The sequence below is a fragment of the Xiphias gladius genome, chromosome 5 (assembly GCF_016859285.1).
Source record: "Xiphias gladius isolate SHS-SW01 ecotype Sanya breed wild chromosome 5, ASM1685928v1, whole genome shotgun sequence".
Classification (NCBI taxonomy): Eukaryota; Metazoa; Chordata; class Actinopteri; order Istiophoriformes; family Xiphiidae; genus Xiphias; species Xiphias gladius.
Window position 1 is genome coordinate 14,899,228 of NC_053404.1, and position 13,209 is coordinate 14,912,436.

General features: G+C 39.6%; 2 protein-coding genes across 4 annotated transcripts; both read right to left on the reverse strand.

The window, feature by feature from the left end:
• Window positions 1-81: 81 nt before the first annotated feature.
• nphp3 (nephronophthisis 3) lies at window positions 82-10,674 on the reverse strand. Of its 3 annotated transcripts, none has more exons than XM_040126451.1 (28): window positions 10,616-10,674; window positions 9,703-10,076; window positions 9,436-9,561; window positions 9,201-9,351; window positions 8,786-8,938; window positions 8,424-8,557; window positions 7,848-8,008; window positions 7,536-7,692; window positions 6,964-7,038; window positions 6,714-6,884; window positions 6,509-6,612; window positions 6,231-6,345; window positions 5,972-6,115; window positions 5,780-5,877; window positions 5,532-5,634; window positions 5,305-5,387; window positions 4,715-4,850; window positions 4,282-4,446; window positions 4,066-4,160; window positions 3,855-3,977; window positions 3,571-3,760; window positions 3,127-3,368; window positions 2,812-2,887; window positions 2,595-2,722; window positions 2,236-2,476; window positions 2,025-2,150; window positions 1,740-1,855; window positions 82-1,620 (listed from the first exon to the last, which is right to left on the reverse strand). In XM_040126451.1, exons 2-28 carry the CDS (start codon window positions 10,024-10,026, stop codon window positions 1,452-1,454), a joined length of 3,906 nt encoding a protein of 1,301 aa, XP_039982385.1. In that variant the 5' UTR covers window positions 10,027-10,076; window positions 10,616-10,674; the 3' UTR covers window positions 82-1,451. The 3 variants fall into 3 exon arrangements, 2 of the variants coding, with proteins under 2 accessions (XP_039982385.1, XP_039982384.1); XM_040126450.1 differs by having other exon boundaries at window positions 4,715-4,853; XR_005707427.1 differs by lacking the exons at window positions 82-1,620; window positions 1,740-1,855; window positions 2,025-2,150 and having other exon boundaries at window positions 2,360-2,476; window positions 2,595-2,702; window positions 4,715-4,853.
• A 935-nt stretch (window positions 10,675-11,609) lies between these two features.
• LOC120790201 (uracil nucleotide/cysteinyl leukotriene receptor) lies at window positions 11,610-12,540 on the reverse strand. Its single transcript, XM_040127549.1, is given in 2 exon segments — window positions 11,610-12,078; window positions 12,080-12,540. Coding segments are annotated over 2 exon segments (930 nt in total).
• Window positions 12,541-13,209: the final 669 nt, after the last annotated feature.

The following is a 13,209-nucleotide window of genomic DNA, read 5'->3' on the forward strand; positions in this document are numbered from 1 at the left end:
TGGTGTGTAGTACAGAACAGTCTCTGACAAACTAGCTATAAAACTAGAATTATATCACTGTTACTGTGCATTAAAATGTATCACAATGTGTATTTTCTACAGTTTTTATTTGTGAATATGTCTTCTGTCATTCACTCAGCTTTAAGAAAACATCTGCTACAGCAGTACTAATGAACAATGTTTAAGTTGTCTCAATAAAGTATTTATTAGATGGAATACAATCTTCTCAATATATTGGATTTGATTTTTGTTGTTGTCTTGTACAGCTTTTACAGCTCTTAATTACTATCCATTAACACATGAATATAGAGAAAAACTTCAGATAAACTGTAAGTATTACATTTGGCAATGAGGCTGTAGGTTTTGGTATATTGTGTCCCTTTTGGCTTCATGTACATTCAACAAACAAATGGATATTTTATTGTACTTTAACATGGACAGTCACGTGGCACCATCATGTTTTTGGCAATTCCCTTTAATTCTTTGTTGTAAATACATAAATATATGTCCACTTAGTTTGGCATAAACAAACCAAGAAATGCTCAGACTTTGTCTAGGCTTGTTTTTTACTTGGGCTATATATTTTCTCTCTTTAGAATACATGGTTAATGCTCGTGGGTAAACATTTCTATGCAACATAAATATAAAAAATGGTATCTATATTTGATTTTAGAGACAGCAGCTCTCGGGCGTTATTCATTTACAATGTCTGGAATATAGACTTGGAAACAAAAATGCTTGAGGTCCGATAGTCCTACTAATTAATATTCTCTAAACATTTTTGGTAAAAGTTAAGAGATACCAGCATGATCATAATGGGTTGTGGCAATGTTTGACAGTCCATCTGTTATCTCCTTGGGAGAAGCTTGAGAAGCCCTTTTTCCCCGGATTTTTAGTGTTATTTAGTTTTTAGTGTTATTTATATTTAACCATGAATCTTAATTTAAAAAAAAAAAAAAAACTTGTCAGAGTGCATAGGAAAATACCAAATGTGTCTATTCTCATTAATCATGTTACAGATTAGAATATGCTAAACTTGGCTGGGCTGATTTCAAGATAGCAAATGAATCTGTGCTGCTATTTTGACAATGTACACTGTTGGTGTAAATAGGAATGGAATGTTTGAATCTTAGTGTAAACCTGAGTTCCAGGCCCTTAAAAGGACTTTTTCAATTAAAGTTTCTTATACATGATTATGTTAGAAATATTAATAAATACTTTTGGCAAATACACAGGTTTCAAAGAATAATATGGCAGACTTCATAATCCTGCTGGTTGGTACAGTATACTGGACCACACCCTAAAACCTCCATCCAGACGGCAGTCACAGTGTGATGACCAGGATGGTTCCCTTTTTGATGAAACCATTGGTTTTTCATATTGATACTACTCTATGATAGTTAGAGCTATTAAAAAACAGCCTTTAAAGTGGCAGTAGTGGCTGAACACAGTCACCTTGGGGCATGTGGGAGGGGAGCAGGTCCTCTCAGGCTAAATGTGTCCCCACTGGAGGAATGACGGGACGGGGCATTTCCACACACTAGCGATGGCTCTGCCTCTTTAATTTCCATTGCACGCTTGTAAAGCTCTGCTGCCTTCTCAAAGTCGCCCTCTTCATAGCTATTTACAAATCAGAAAAACAGAACAGAAAAAGATCAAAAAAAGTTATTCAATGTAAAAACAATTAATTGCCGTTCTTCTGATAAACCGAATGTCAAACATAACCTGGACCACTGTACCTTAGCACAGCCAGGTTTTTTAGGGTCTCTCCGACTCGTGGATGTGAGCGCCCCAAACTGTCCTCATACACTTTAAGTGCTCGTTCATAAAGAGGCAAGGCATCATTGTGCTTCTTCTGCCAAAGAAAGAAGTTCACAGTTAGTTTTGCTCAATACAACCTAAAATACAGATTCGCATGGTCATTGAAATAAAAACTTAGTATGTACAAAGTACAGTACTTTATATCACACATGCAAGTCTGGAGTATGTGGTACAGACAGAAGAAGCATGATGAACAATCTCACCAATTGGCAGTATATTACAGCCAGGTTAACCAGTGCTGTGGCTACACTGGGATGTTTGGGCCCAAAACTTTTTTCCCTGATTTCCAGAGAGAGCTCATACAGTGGCACAGCCTTCTCCAGCTTCCCCTACGCAAAAAACACACCTGTAAATCAGACTGTCATTCAACAAATAACTCAAAAGTTTCAGTGTCAACAGGCAAATGTGTCTCACTCTGCGTTTATAGAGCATGGCCAGGTGTTTGAGTGTGTATGCCAGCGATGGGTGGTCTGGGGACAAGGCCTTCTTGCGAATGTCCAGCGCCCTCTCATACATGTCCTCAGCTGTTTCATACTCCCTCCTCTCAGTGTGCAGTGCAGCCAGGTTGTTGAGGGACTGAGCACAGTCTGGATGATCTGGACCGAGGACACGCTGACGCATCTCAAGAGACCGGGTCAAAAAAACCTTGGCTGCACTGGTGAGAGCAAAGAGTGCAACTTGAACTATCTTGGAACTGTGTATTTAATGTAAATAATTAAGAAAGTGTTAAATGTCTTTGTACGTGTGTGCCAGCTCTAACATGTGTGCCTTACTCCAGGTTGTTTTGGAGGTAGTACAGGACTCCCAGTTCATTAAGTGTCTTGGCACAGTCAGCAGAGTCTTTCCCCAAGGTTAGCTCCTCAAGCTGTAGAGCTCTCCGCCTTAACAAAGTGAAGCCATACTGAAAGGTGAAGTAGACAGAAGACATGTAAAATATGACTGATTAAGTGAGGATGACTAAATATGTGGTTATCTGAGAAATGTGCTCACCATATGACCTTTCTGGCGAGCGGTTTTCTGACGTATCTTCACTGACCTCTTCCTGAGTTTCTCTGCTTGTTCATACCTGATTGTAAAAGTACCAGGTGTGAGCCATTAATTATTTTATTTAAATTGAATCCTGACTGAGTGTCTTTGAGTGTTGTAGTTATTGTTTAACTTTCAATAAGGTCTCAATATAATTTGCAAAGGTGTGATGCCTCTTTGTAAAACCAGTGCTCAGCTGGAACAACCAATAAACTATACTACATGAACAACAACTATAAATAACATCATGCGTTTCATCGCCAAGAGAGTCTCATTTACTTGTTTTGTTTCTGATAGAGCATGGCGAGTGATTCTAGCTCTCGTGCTACGCTGGCGTGCTCAGCACCGTAGGCGTTCTCGCTTATCTCCAGGGCCTGCTTATACAGCTGCTCAGCGTTGCCATACTTCTTCCACTGAACATAAACCCCGGCCAGCTGGTGCAGGGAGCGAGCTACGCTGGGATGGTCTGGGTCCAGGGCTGTCTCCCTGATCTCAAGGGACCTTTGTAAAGGGGCTACAGCCTAGACAAACAGACAGAAGGAACTATATACGTACACATTGTGAAAATGTGCACTTTCCTAGCAGAAAATAATAACAGACACTTATGTTAGCTGTGTAAGCAAATGAAAACAAGCAAATTGCGATGCAGTGAAGAATAAATGTAGATTCTTTTAATAACTCAAAAGCTAAAAGTATATAAAATATTACAATCTTATACTCTACCTGACTTGGAAGGCCCAGGTCTTTAAGGAAACGTCCTAAAGTCTCATACAGGTTTGCCAAATTGGTCATGCTGTCTTCACTCTCACAGCTCTTCTCATAGTGTTTCAGGGAGTCAAAGTACTCACTGGCCATTGAGCTTTTGTCTTTGCCCACATACTGCCAATAGGCCAGCAACTCTGAGAAATGACCCCTGGAAAATGAAAACAACATACACCTGTAAGACAATACCTGGACAAATGTGACAGGCTTTGTTATATCAGTTTGTGTGTATGCATGTTTTGTACCTCTTGTAGAGGTTTTGGGAGACAAACAGGTTCAAGAGGCTGAGCTGCAGCTTAGTCCTGTCTTCCTGCTGTTGGAGCAGCCAGGGAAGCTCATCTGCAACACGCCACGTCACACGATTCTGGCTATACACACACACACAAAGACATGAGTTGTACTGACATAAGGATGTGAAGTTTGTTGCATGAGGATAGGGTAGCTACTTTAAGGCACCCGAGTTGTTGGCTGAAGTAATGGATGAGTTTCTCTCTGTAAGTGGCTGAGCTGCTTCCTCCACCCAGGAACTCCAACCTCACAGCTTCCCAAGCCTGAAAGACAGTCACAGAGAGAGACAAAAACAAAAAAATTGTTTATTTATTAATTATTTTATGCATTTTGTCTTTAATGAAGCTGTGCTCTATAATTTTATTGACCAAGGAGAATAATTACCTGCAGGTGTTGAAATCTGATGAGCCCACAGCGGAGGGTTACAATGCAGAGTCTGTTCAGGCGGTACAGCACAGAGGAAAGGAAAGGTAACTGTAGCTCTGGGAAAAGGTCTAGTACCTCTGACTCACTCACTCCATTATGGCTGGCACATACAAGGCACAGTATCTGAGGAGAGACAAAAAAGACAAGCACATATTACTCAGAAAAAGAAAAAAAAATTACATACAGGACAACAGAATGTTAATGTGAGTCCCTGTGAGGCCAAATTAAACCAGACTGTGATATTTCTTCCTAATCAAAAAAATACACTATGACATGGTTAAGCGAGCTAAAAGTAGGTTGGCAGCACACACTTGCCATTAAAACAAATAAGGATGACAAAACTCTGTCTTTAAATGGAGAGACGTTGTTATTTTGTCTAGAAATAGGTCACCTCTCTCATAATGTGTCGCTCTCTGTCTGTGTTGAGCGAGCTCAGCGTCATCTTGAGTCCCAGGCGGTAGAGCGACATGGTGTCCTGACACTGCAGACACTGCTCCATGCCTTTCTCCTGTGACCAACATGATCTACTGCTGGCCAGTGAAAAAACACATAACACGATCAAGTCAACAGAAGTTAAATCATATGTAGCCACACATCCAGAGACATCTATTGAAGATATAATATGAATTTACAGACAACTTTACCATTATATACATTTCATTGCAATGAAAAGCATGTGTCCTGTATCTTTTCCTTTGAAAAGTAGTGAAATTACATAAGAGGTAAATTTTTTAAGCCTTGCTGTTGCTTTAAAAGGGCAATAAAAACAGCAGACTGACCAATAACAAAACAGTTCAGGACAAGCCTGCAGAAAATGTTTCCGAATAATTCTGCAATCTTAAAATATCTTCAAGGGGGGACGATAGCAACAGATTGTTGTCTATTCTGTAGCTGAGTCTGTGAAATGACCATGCTAGAGGAAAAGAGAATTTGTCTGTGACGGTTAATACATTCAGAATTGGAAAACAAGTGTTGGCTAACCTGGTGATCATCCTTGCCAGTAGTGTGACATATAATGCATTGCAGGTTGATGCTGAGCGACAGTGCCTTTCCAATTTCTTCTCCTGGGACAAAGATATATTCAAGTGTGGCATTCTCACAAAAACATACCTGCCACTGATTCCAAATATCTCCCCACAATTTCAAAACTTGCATAAAGAACCAAACCTTGAGTTTTTTAAAAAGGGAATTGTGGGATGATTACTGACCTGGTCCTTAGTAAGTCTGAGATCCATGCTCTGGCATTCTGCATTGACAACACTCCTGACCTCTCGGGGACTCAACGGGTCCAAGTGGAGTGTGGGCCACAACCTGAAAAGACAGAGTTACTGTATTTCAAATGGCTACAGAATTATATCTAAAAATGTATATTACTGCACAGAAAATAAATAAATAGAACCCAGTGTAAAACATTTAAACAGAACAGGATATTTGGGATTTAAGCAAGGGCTCTTACCTCCAAGCTTGAGGACATGTCTCAACATTGACAGACACCACCACTCTAACATTGACAGGTAGAGGGTCAATCAGCCACTTCATGTGTCTTTCCGCTTGCTAGAAAAAGGAAGACAAACTATAGAGTTACAAGAGTTATTCTGGGGAAAATGGATGTGACTGTTGAATCTGGGTTAAAGAAATGGGCTTCTACCTCTATTTGGTCAATTGAGTCGATGATAATGATGATGTTTCCTTGATGCCGTGCTGAAAGCCTTTCAAGCCAGCGGGGAAACTCCTCCAAGATCTTACTTGGCTCCATGGACAAGCCAGAAATGGACCAAAAGTGCTGCAGCAGCTATGTAACAACAGATAAAAAGACAACACATCCCTCAGTTATTAAAGCAGTGTATACAGAGGGACATCCCTGTCTGAAAAATAGAGGAAGTAAGCCAATGACAGAGACCCCTTACTTTGACTGTGAGGCGTTTGATAATGAGAACTGGCTCTGAGCTTGTAGAAAGCGGACGACCAACGAAATGATAAAGGAACAAGGTGTTGGGGGACTGCTTCTGCTGCAGCTCAATCCTGAAAAGGATAAAAGCACGATTAGCAAAGTAGACACAACTTAGTCAGTGTCCTGTTTCATAATAACACACTGCACAATTTGAAAGATATCCATTTGTTTGAATCAAGAATAATTCACCAGTGAGATGATATATTAGACTAAACTGAATCAATAAGTGCTCACCATTTGGAGAGCAGTAGAGACTTTCCTGAGCCTGGACCACCAGACACCAGCAGAGGAGGGGTGGGAGGGGGAGCAGCTATCATGTCATTCAAACGATCTATATACTGAGTAGAGGAGGGCAATAGATACAACACAAACTCAGAGAAATTACATAAAAAATTATTAGACTGGATGCCAAGATGTAGAAAGAGGATATTTGCCCTACCTTCTGGAAGCCTAATTGAGAGGTGGTGCTGCTACAAGCCTGCTGATAAGACTCAATCTGTTCCTGTTCATCGTGCAGGTCCCACAACACATCTCCAGAGTCTTCCTCACGTCCCTCCTCTATCCCAGAGTCCTTAGAGTCAGTATCTGCTCCTTCAAGACCCAGCAACTCCTGGAAGAAAATGGTTGAAATGGAAGTTTAAAAGGTTGTGAGGGATGAAAGGGCAAAAGTAATGGATAACTTTCTGTACCTGTTTGATGACTTTCTCTAGCTGGGCATAAATCAGGTCAGCTCCATCCTCTGCGGAACCACTATGATCAACCACCTGGGTTAATGTTCAAAACATATCAGCACAAGAACTGTGTGGCATCTAGCAACCAGGCAAGTACAGAATGTGAGCTTTAAAGGCACTAAACCCACAGCTTTTTGACTATAGTTAATAATTTGGTTATACTGTGAAAGTACTGTGTGGGATTTTGTGCAATTCTGCAACAAGAGCAATGCAGAAAAGAGCACTAAGTTAAACTATTATGGATACTAAAGGCTATATATCAAAAAGCACATACATATTCTTATTAAATTATACTGTGCCCTCAGATAACCTCTGTTATGATTTTGTGCTGTATAAATAAAACTGACTTGACCAATGACTTTAAACATCATACCATTTATAGAATGGACTTGCACAGCATTTTGTATAGACAGGTATTATGGCAAACATGGTAAAATATACGTTTTTATCTAACTTTGGATACTTTGTGAAATATCTCCTCCACTGTATCCTGTTTTGCGTTGTTAATTTAATATACAGCACACACTCACCTTGACTTTAGCAGCCTTGTCTGCAGCATTGACCCTTTCTAGCAGTTGCCTGGTGGGTCCAGTCAAATTGTGATCTTCTTCAGTCTTGAGGTAGAGTACCAGTGGATGGCCTTCTGGATTCTTCACAAAAGCTTCCTCACAATCCTCCACAGCAGAGCTACACACATGCATTTTGTACAAAAATACAGATCAAAAATTTACATTTATCATTACATAATTATCATAAATTTTTTATAACTAAACAATAGAATCAATGCACAATCCTTATTTCATGGGGATATCCTAGTGAGGAAGGTATAGGACTTCCTGTACCTAGTGACAGTAGATTTGAGAAGAAGCACACAGACAGAGCTCCTTTCAATCTCCTGCTTGCGCTCCACAGCATATGAAGCAGCACTTTCCTCTGGGAAGCAGATATTCAGGTAGAAATGGCCAAGACCCTCACACATCTTCCGTAAAAGAGGAGAGTTCTTCTGTAATCACACATTAAGCACAGGTTTCCAAGGCAATGATTAATGGACGTTTTTGACAAAAGTGGCATTTTAAACAAGATCATTTCACATTGATTTTTTTCAGAGTCTGACATTTAGACTAGTCTTAAATTAACTAAATTAATTTCCTTAATGATTAAAGATTATTAAAGATGATTAAATGTAATCCAGCAGGTTTACATTCAGATTAATACTGTCTGTCAATAGACATATTGATTATTTTGTCTATTTCAGTGAAGACCAACAAACAAGTTTAACTATTCCTGCTTAAGACCTGCTCCCATGTTGCTTTATGCCGTTTGCAGGAAACCCAAAAAGGTGAAAAACATAATGCTACTATATCCCATGACAACTGAATATTTACAATTTGTTGTGTTACAGCACCAATATAACCAACCTTAATAAAGATATCCAGCTCAGCTTTGGTCTCCTGGGTAAAGATTAAATAGCAGCGCACTGTGTTACTCCATAAGGCCTGGGGCACATGAGGGGAGACCTGAAGCAAACTGGCCACTGCAGCATCCCAGTCATCTGATAAGGACAGACACACATGAGAAAGTGTACACGTAAAACACCTGAACAGATATGTTTATTTCTGAAGCTACCCATATACAAGCACAGGCATTATACTAAGCAGGTAATGTAGAGGTTAATTTCTATAAAAGTAGAATTATTTTTCCAGTGTCATAATAGCCACTATGGCCATGGGGCAGACATATTTGGCTACTTCTGCCCTGCCTACAAGTTTACCTTACTTACCTCTGCTTACATTTGCAAAGGGTCCCTCCACATCTATCAAACTGTGCGCAAATTCTGGTCCTCGGAAAGTCTGTTGCAACTGCATCATACTACCCATAGAGGGCTCACTTCCCAGCACACCACCAGTCCAGTACTCACACTGTGTCCCTGCAGCTAAAGACATAGAGTGGATAAATTGATACATTTAAAAAATATATATTTTTAAATTTTTTTAATATTTCATCATAAAAAAGAAGAGATATGTGGTATGCTAACAGAAAATGAATACTTATTGAAGAAGAACAAAAACATGCTGGGATAGGCTCTTGTCTCTCTGTGTCCCTGAACAAGAACAGTTATGCTGAACAGACTGACTGATGGAAGAATAAAGAAAGGTAAATAAAGGACCCCAATACTGTGAATTTCTGGGTCTTACCAGTGACAGATGTCTGGTTGTCATCTGAGTCAGAATCATTTGGGTCATAGACTTGGATGCCCTGAGCCTGCAACTGTTGAAGTTTGGCTTCCAAGTCCCTTTTGGCCCGCAGGAGATCCTGAATCTCCTTTTCTTTTGTCTCGCGGAAAATCTGGTGGTCATTTGGCCAACAGGTTAGGGTTGCAATCATGATTTCTGGTAAGAATGGCATACAGTAACACGTGATGTTGTCTACCTTAAATTGTCGTTTTACTTTGTCCCTATCATGTTCAAAAGTGGCAGCCCTCTCCATAGCTTGGTACTTTGCCTCAAGAGCACTCTCTTTTTCTCTAAGTATCTTCTGATAGGTCTTCTGCAGAGCCTGTTGTCACATTGGGAATTATTAAAAAGATCATACGAACTGTTAAACATCCACAATTTCTAAATGTGGTAGCCAAAATGTTTGTGCTAAAATAAGCTGGTAGTCTCTGAATTTTAGTAGTCTAGAGTTAATTCATTTTACCTGTAGCTCAGCTCTCAGCCTCTTGTTCTCTTCATCCAGCTTGGCTTCCTTCTTTTGCATGGATGATATCTCATTATTCTTACTAACACGGAAGATTTCATACTCTTTACGGAGTCTTTCATACTCAGCAGCATACTCTAGATCCACAGAACCGGTGGATTTGAAACTGGCCCCAATCACCCGAGGTCCTCTGCGAAAGGAACTGCGCAGGAGTCGGGCTTTGGGCTTGACCTCCACCGGGATCTCACAGGCTTCCCCACCTTCACCTCCATATCCATCCTCGATCACCTCTCCGGGGCTGACCAAAGAGGATGCGGTGCCCATGGTGGCAGCCTAAGCTGAAACAAATTACTCAGCCTTTTCGGATGCCATAGCTGCTCCGGTGCAATGTCAGACAGGAAAGGGATAGACAGTGACAACTATTTAAAGGCTTTCATCAACCTAGGCTGTGGAAGATGACTGTGATGCAATTTCTGTGCCCTGATTTGGTTTCCCTTTGTGTATCATAGAAGCAAAACAGCTAGTCAAAGTCCAGGTTTTGCCCTATCCTTACCCAGCGAAAACCCTGACGTAACGTTACAGCCACAAAGCTAATTTTCCCTCGACAACAGGAACACCTCATACCACCGTTATTTTAGGGTAGCGTTTGCAGTTACTAGGTGATTATTCCTATATGACCAATAACGATAAGCAGTTGTACTTGGTTGGCTAATGTTAGCGTAACGGTACAGAAATAGGCTAGCTATTCAACCCGCTCGACCAGGCATTTACAGGTGTAAAGACTACAGGAATGATAGGAATGAAAGGAACAACAACTTCTGTACTTATTGTAGCTTCGACAAAGTGTTGACTAAAACTCCAAGCGTTGCTGAAAAAGTATGAAGCTAGATTAAACAAATACGAATACGCTCACCGCCCGCTCCCTTCACAGCTTCTTCCTGGCTGCCTTGGTAACAGGTCGATGATACGGGTGCTCGCACATGTCAAAAACTGAGCAAAAGTCAAATTTTCTTGAATTTATGGTAACTTTTCTATGCTCACCTGATAGGTATTGCGTACAGGTTAAAAATCGTTACTATTTCTTGCCAATGGACCATCAAATTAGTTATATGTTGTTATACTTTAATACATGTAGCATTTACAGTTATTGGGATAGGGATATTAGAAATTGTACGACTGATACTGCTTCATTTGCATTTAATTTATGACACGCATCACGTTTTCAAATACCATAATATATATTTTTAAATGAAACATATTTAATGAAGTTAATTGTTTCATGCAATATTTATACTTATTATATAATTTTATACTTTTATAAAGTAGGGTAGCCTGCATGTTCCAAAAAGCTACACTTACATAAAAGGCTCTCAAGAATAACAAGTCCTTACCGAAGCAACTAAACCGAATGGTTTAGTTGCTGCTGCTGAATTTTTAACCTGTTGCACCATATTTATTGCAAGGGTTGCTGATGTGGTGAAGTGGTCTGCAAGAGGCAGGAGGGGTTTTTACTTGCTCAAGAAGTTTAGCAAAATAAAAGTTGAAAGAAAATGATGACACTGTTTCAAAAATTACATCTACACGCAAAGAAAAAAAGAACACAAAAAACTGTGTTTTGTCCTTAATGCTGGTAAATTCACAGGTGTCCCCCAGACCAACCAGGGGAGTATGTTTGACCTACTAAGGTTCTCAAGACAAGCACCAACCATCCCCATTACTCAGAATATGAAATTTAAGAGGGTGCCTGGTAGATAGATGAAATAAACAATATTTTATTTGTCCTGTATCTTTGATTACCTTTTTAAACCTTACATTGTAGAGATCAAATTAATGTGTTAAACCACTGTTGAATGCTTTCATGTCCGAACACCTTTGAAAATATTTATTGTCTACATTATGTTTGTTGCTTATTGGTCACCTGCCCTATTTTTACAGCAAAACTGGAGCAATTTGTTCCTGTATGCTTGGTTCAGGAAGAAATACATGACAGGGTCCAGTACACCACTGACACAGGTAAGTGCAGATGTGATCTGATTGGCTCTTCCCAGTGACTGGCGGCTTGTTGCAGCCATATTGCTATGACTCTGAATTTCAATATAGATTACCCAGCTGACATGGTAAGGTAAAAATGCAAGAAGGAAGTTAATCACAATGACGAGGATCATTTTTATGGCTTTGTCTTTCCCTGGTCGTTCCTCTTGTTGTTTGACTGTCCGTAGTTTTAACAGAATCAGTACATAGGAAACCACTATGGTGGTAAGGGGAATAACAAATGCCACAATTGTGGAAACCAAAGCAGTGTGAGATGTATTTTCTAAGTACAGCATCGTGCAGATGCCAGTTGAGTTGTTGGTCATTTTCTTTTTTTTTTTAAATTATTGGACTCATAGACACAATAACTATCACCCAAAGAAAGCCAACAGCTACCTTCGCATATTTAGCCTTCGTAACTGACTGTGATTTTATAGGTAGAACCACAGCCAGAAATCTGTCAAGGCTGATCAGACTCATTAAGTAGAGGCTGCAATACAAGTTTAGGTAAAAGAGGAAGCCTGATAGTTGACAGAGCACATGTCCAAAAGGCCAGTGGCTGTCAGACAGGTGGTAAATTATACGCATGGGTAAAATGAGCATATAAGACATGTCTGCAACAGAAAGATGCCTCAGGAAGACCACAGATGGAGATGTACTGCTGTGGTAAAAGAAGGCCCACAGCACCAAAGCATTCCCAGGCACAGCAATGATGAAAATCAGGATGTAAAATGTAGAGAAGACAATGTTCTCTTGGTGGGAGCCACTGCCATCGAAGCCCTGTCTCTCCTCCTCAGAGATATTCATAGTTGATTTGTAGCGGATCAGCCTGATGCAGCACATAAGACACAAATAACTTGTTATGATTGACAGCAATGATAGCCTGCAGTCAAATGATCTTTTAATGATTCACTGAATAATACACTGTTATATCAAAACAAAAGTGAAAATGCAAGGGGTGCGTGTGACAAAAAGATGACTTGAATGATTTAAGAAAATATCAACCCACACGCAACATCTAATATGAGGCATATTAGAAACAGGAACTGCCCTTGCAAGACTTCACTGAAACCAGTATTGCGGAAGACACCATTAAAAGGATTAACTGAACAACTTTCAAGAAATTAAAAAAACTTGTTTATCAATCTTTCATATTTTTAAAGATAGTTTAAAAATTAAAAAAAAAAATTTCAGTCATATAACACAAATCATATGTAAATTACACTCATAATGTAAACGATATGCTTCTGAATCAAGTGGGATACATTTGTATTTAAATTTAAAAAAAAATTTGTTTTCCCCTCTTTTATGGCAAACAATATCTGGTAGTTGTAGTTCAACTTAACTTATGATCAATCACTAACTCCAAACCCCACTTAATGGCTATAAAATTTGATTTTAAATAAAAAGAAAGAAGATTTTCAAAAGATGACTTTAAGTTCTCTGTGGCTGTTAGTAAAATAGCTTGATGTTTCT

Coding starts and splice junctions, on each gene's coding strand:
- nphp3 (XM_040126450.1), bottom strand. CDS start 10,026: ATGGGCACCGCATCCTCTTTGGTCAGCCCCGGAGAGGTGATCGAGGAT. Junction 8,558..8,785: donor CTTTGCAAATGTAAGCAGAG/GTAAGTAAGGTA, acceptor TGTCCTTATCAG/ATGACTGGGATGCTGCAGTG. Junction 4,854..5,304: donor CTGGCAAGGATGATCACCAG/GTTAGCCAACAC, acceptor TTCACTGGCCAG/CAGTAGATCATGTTGGTCAC.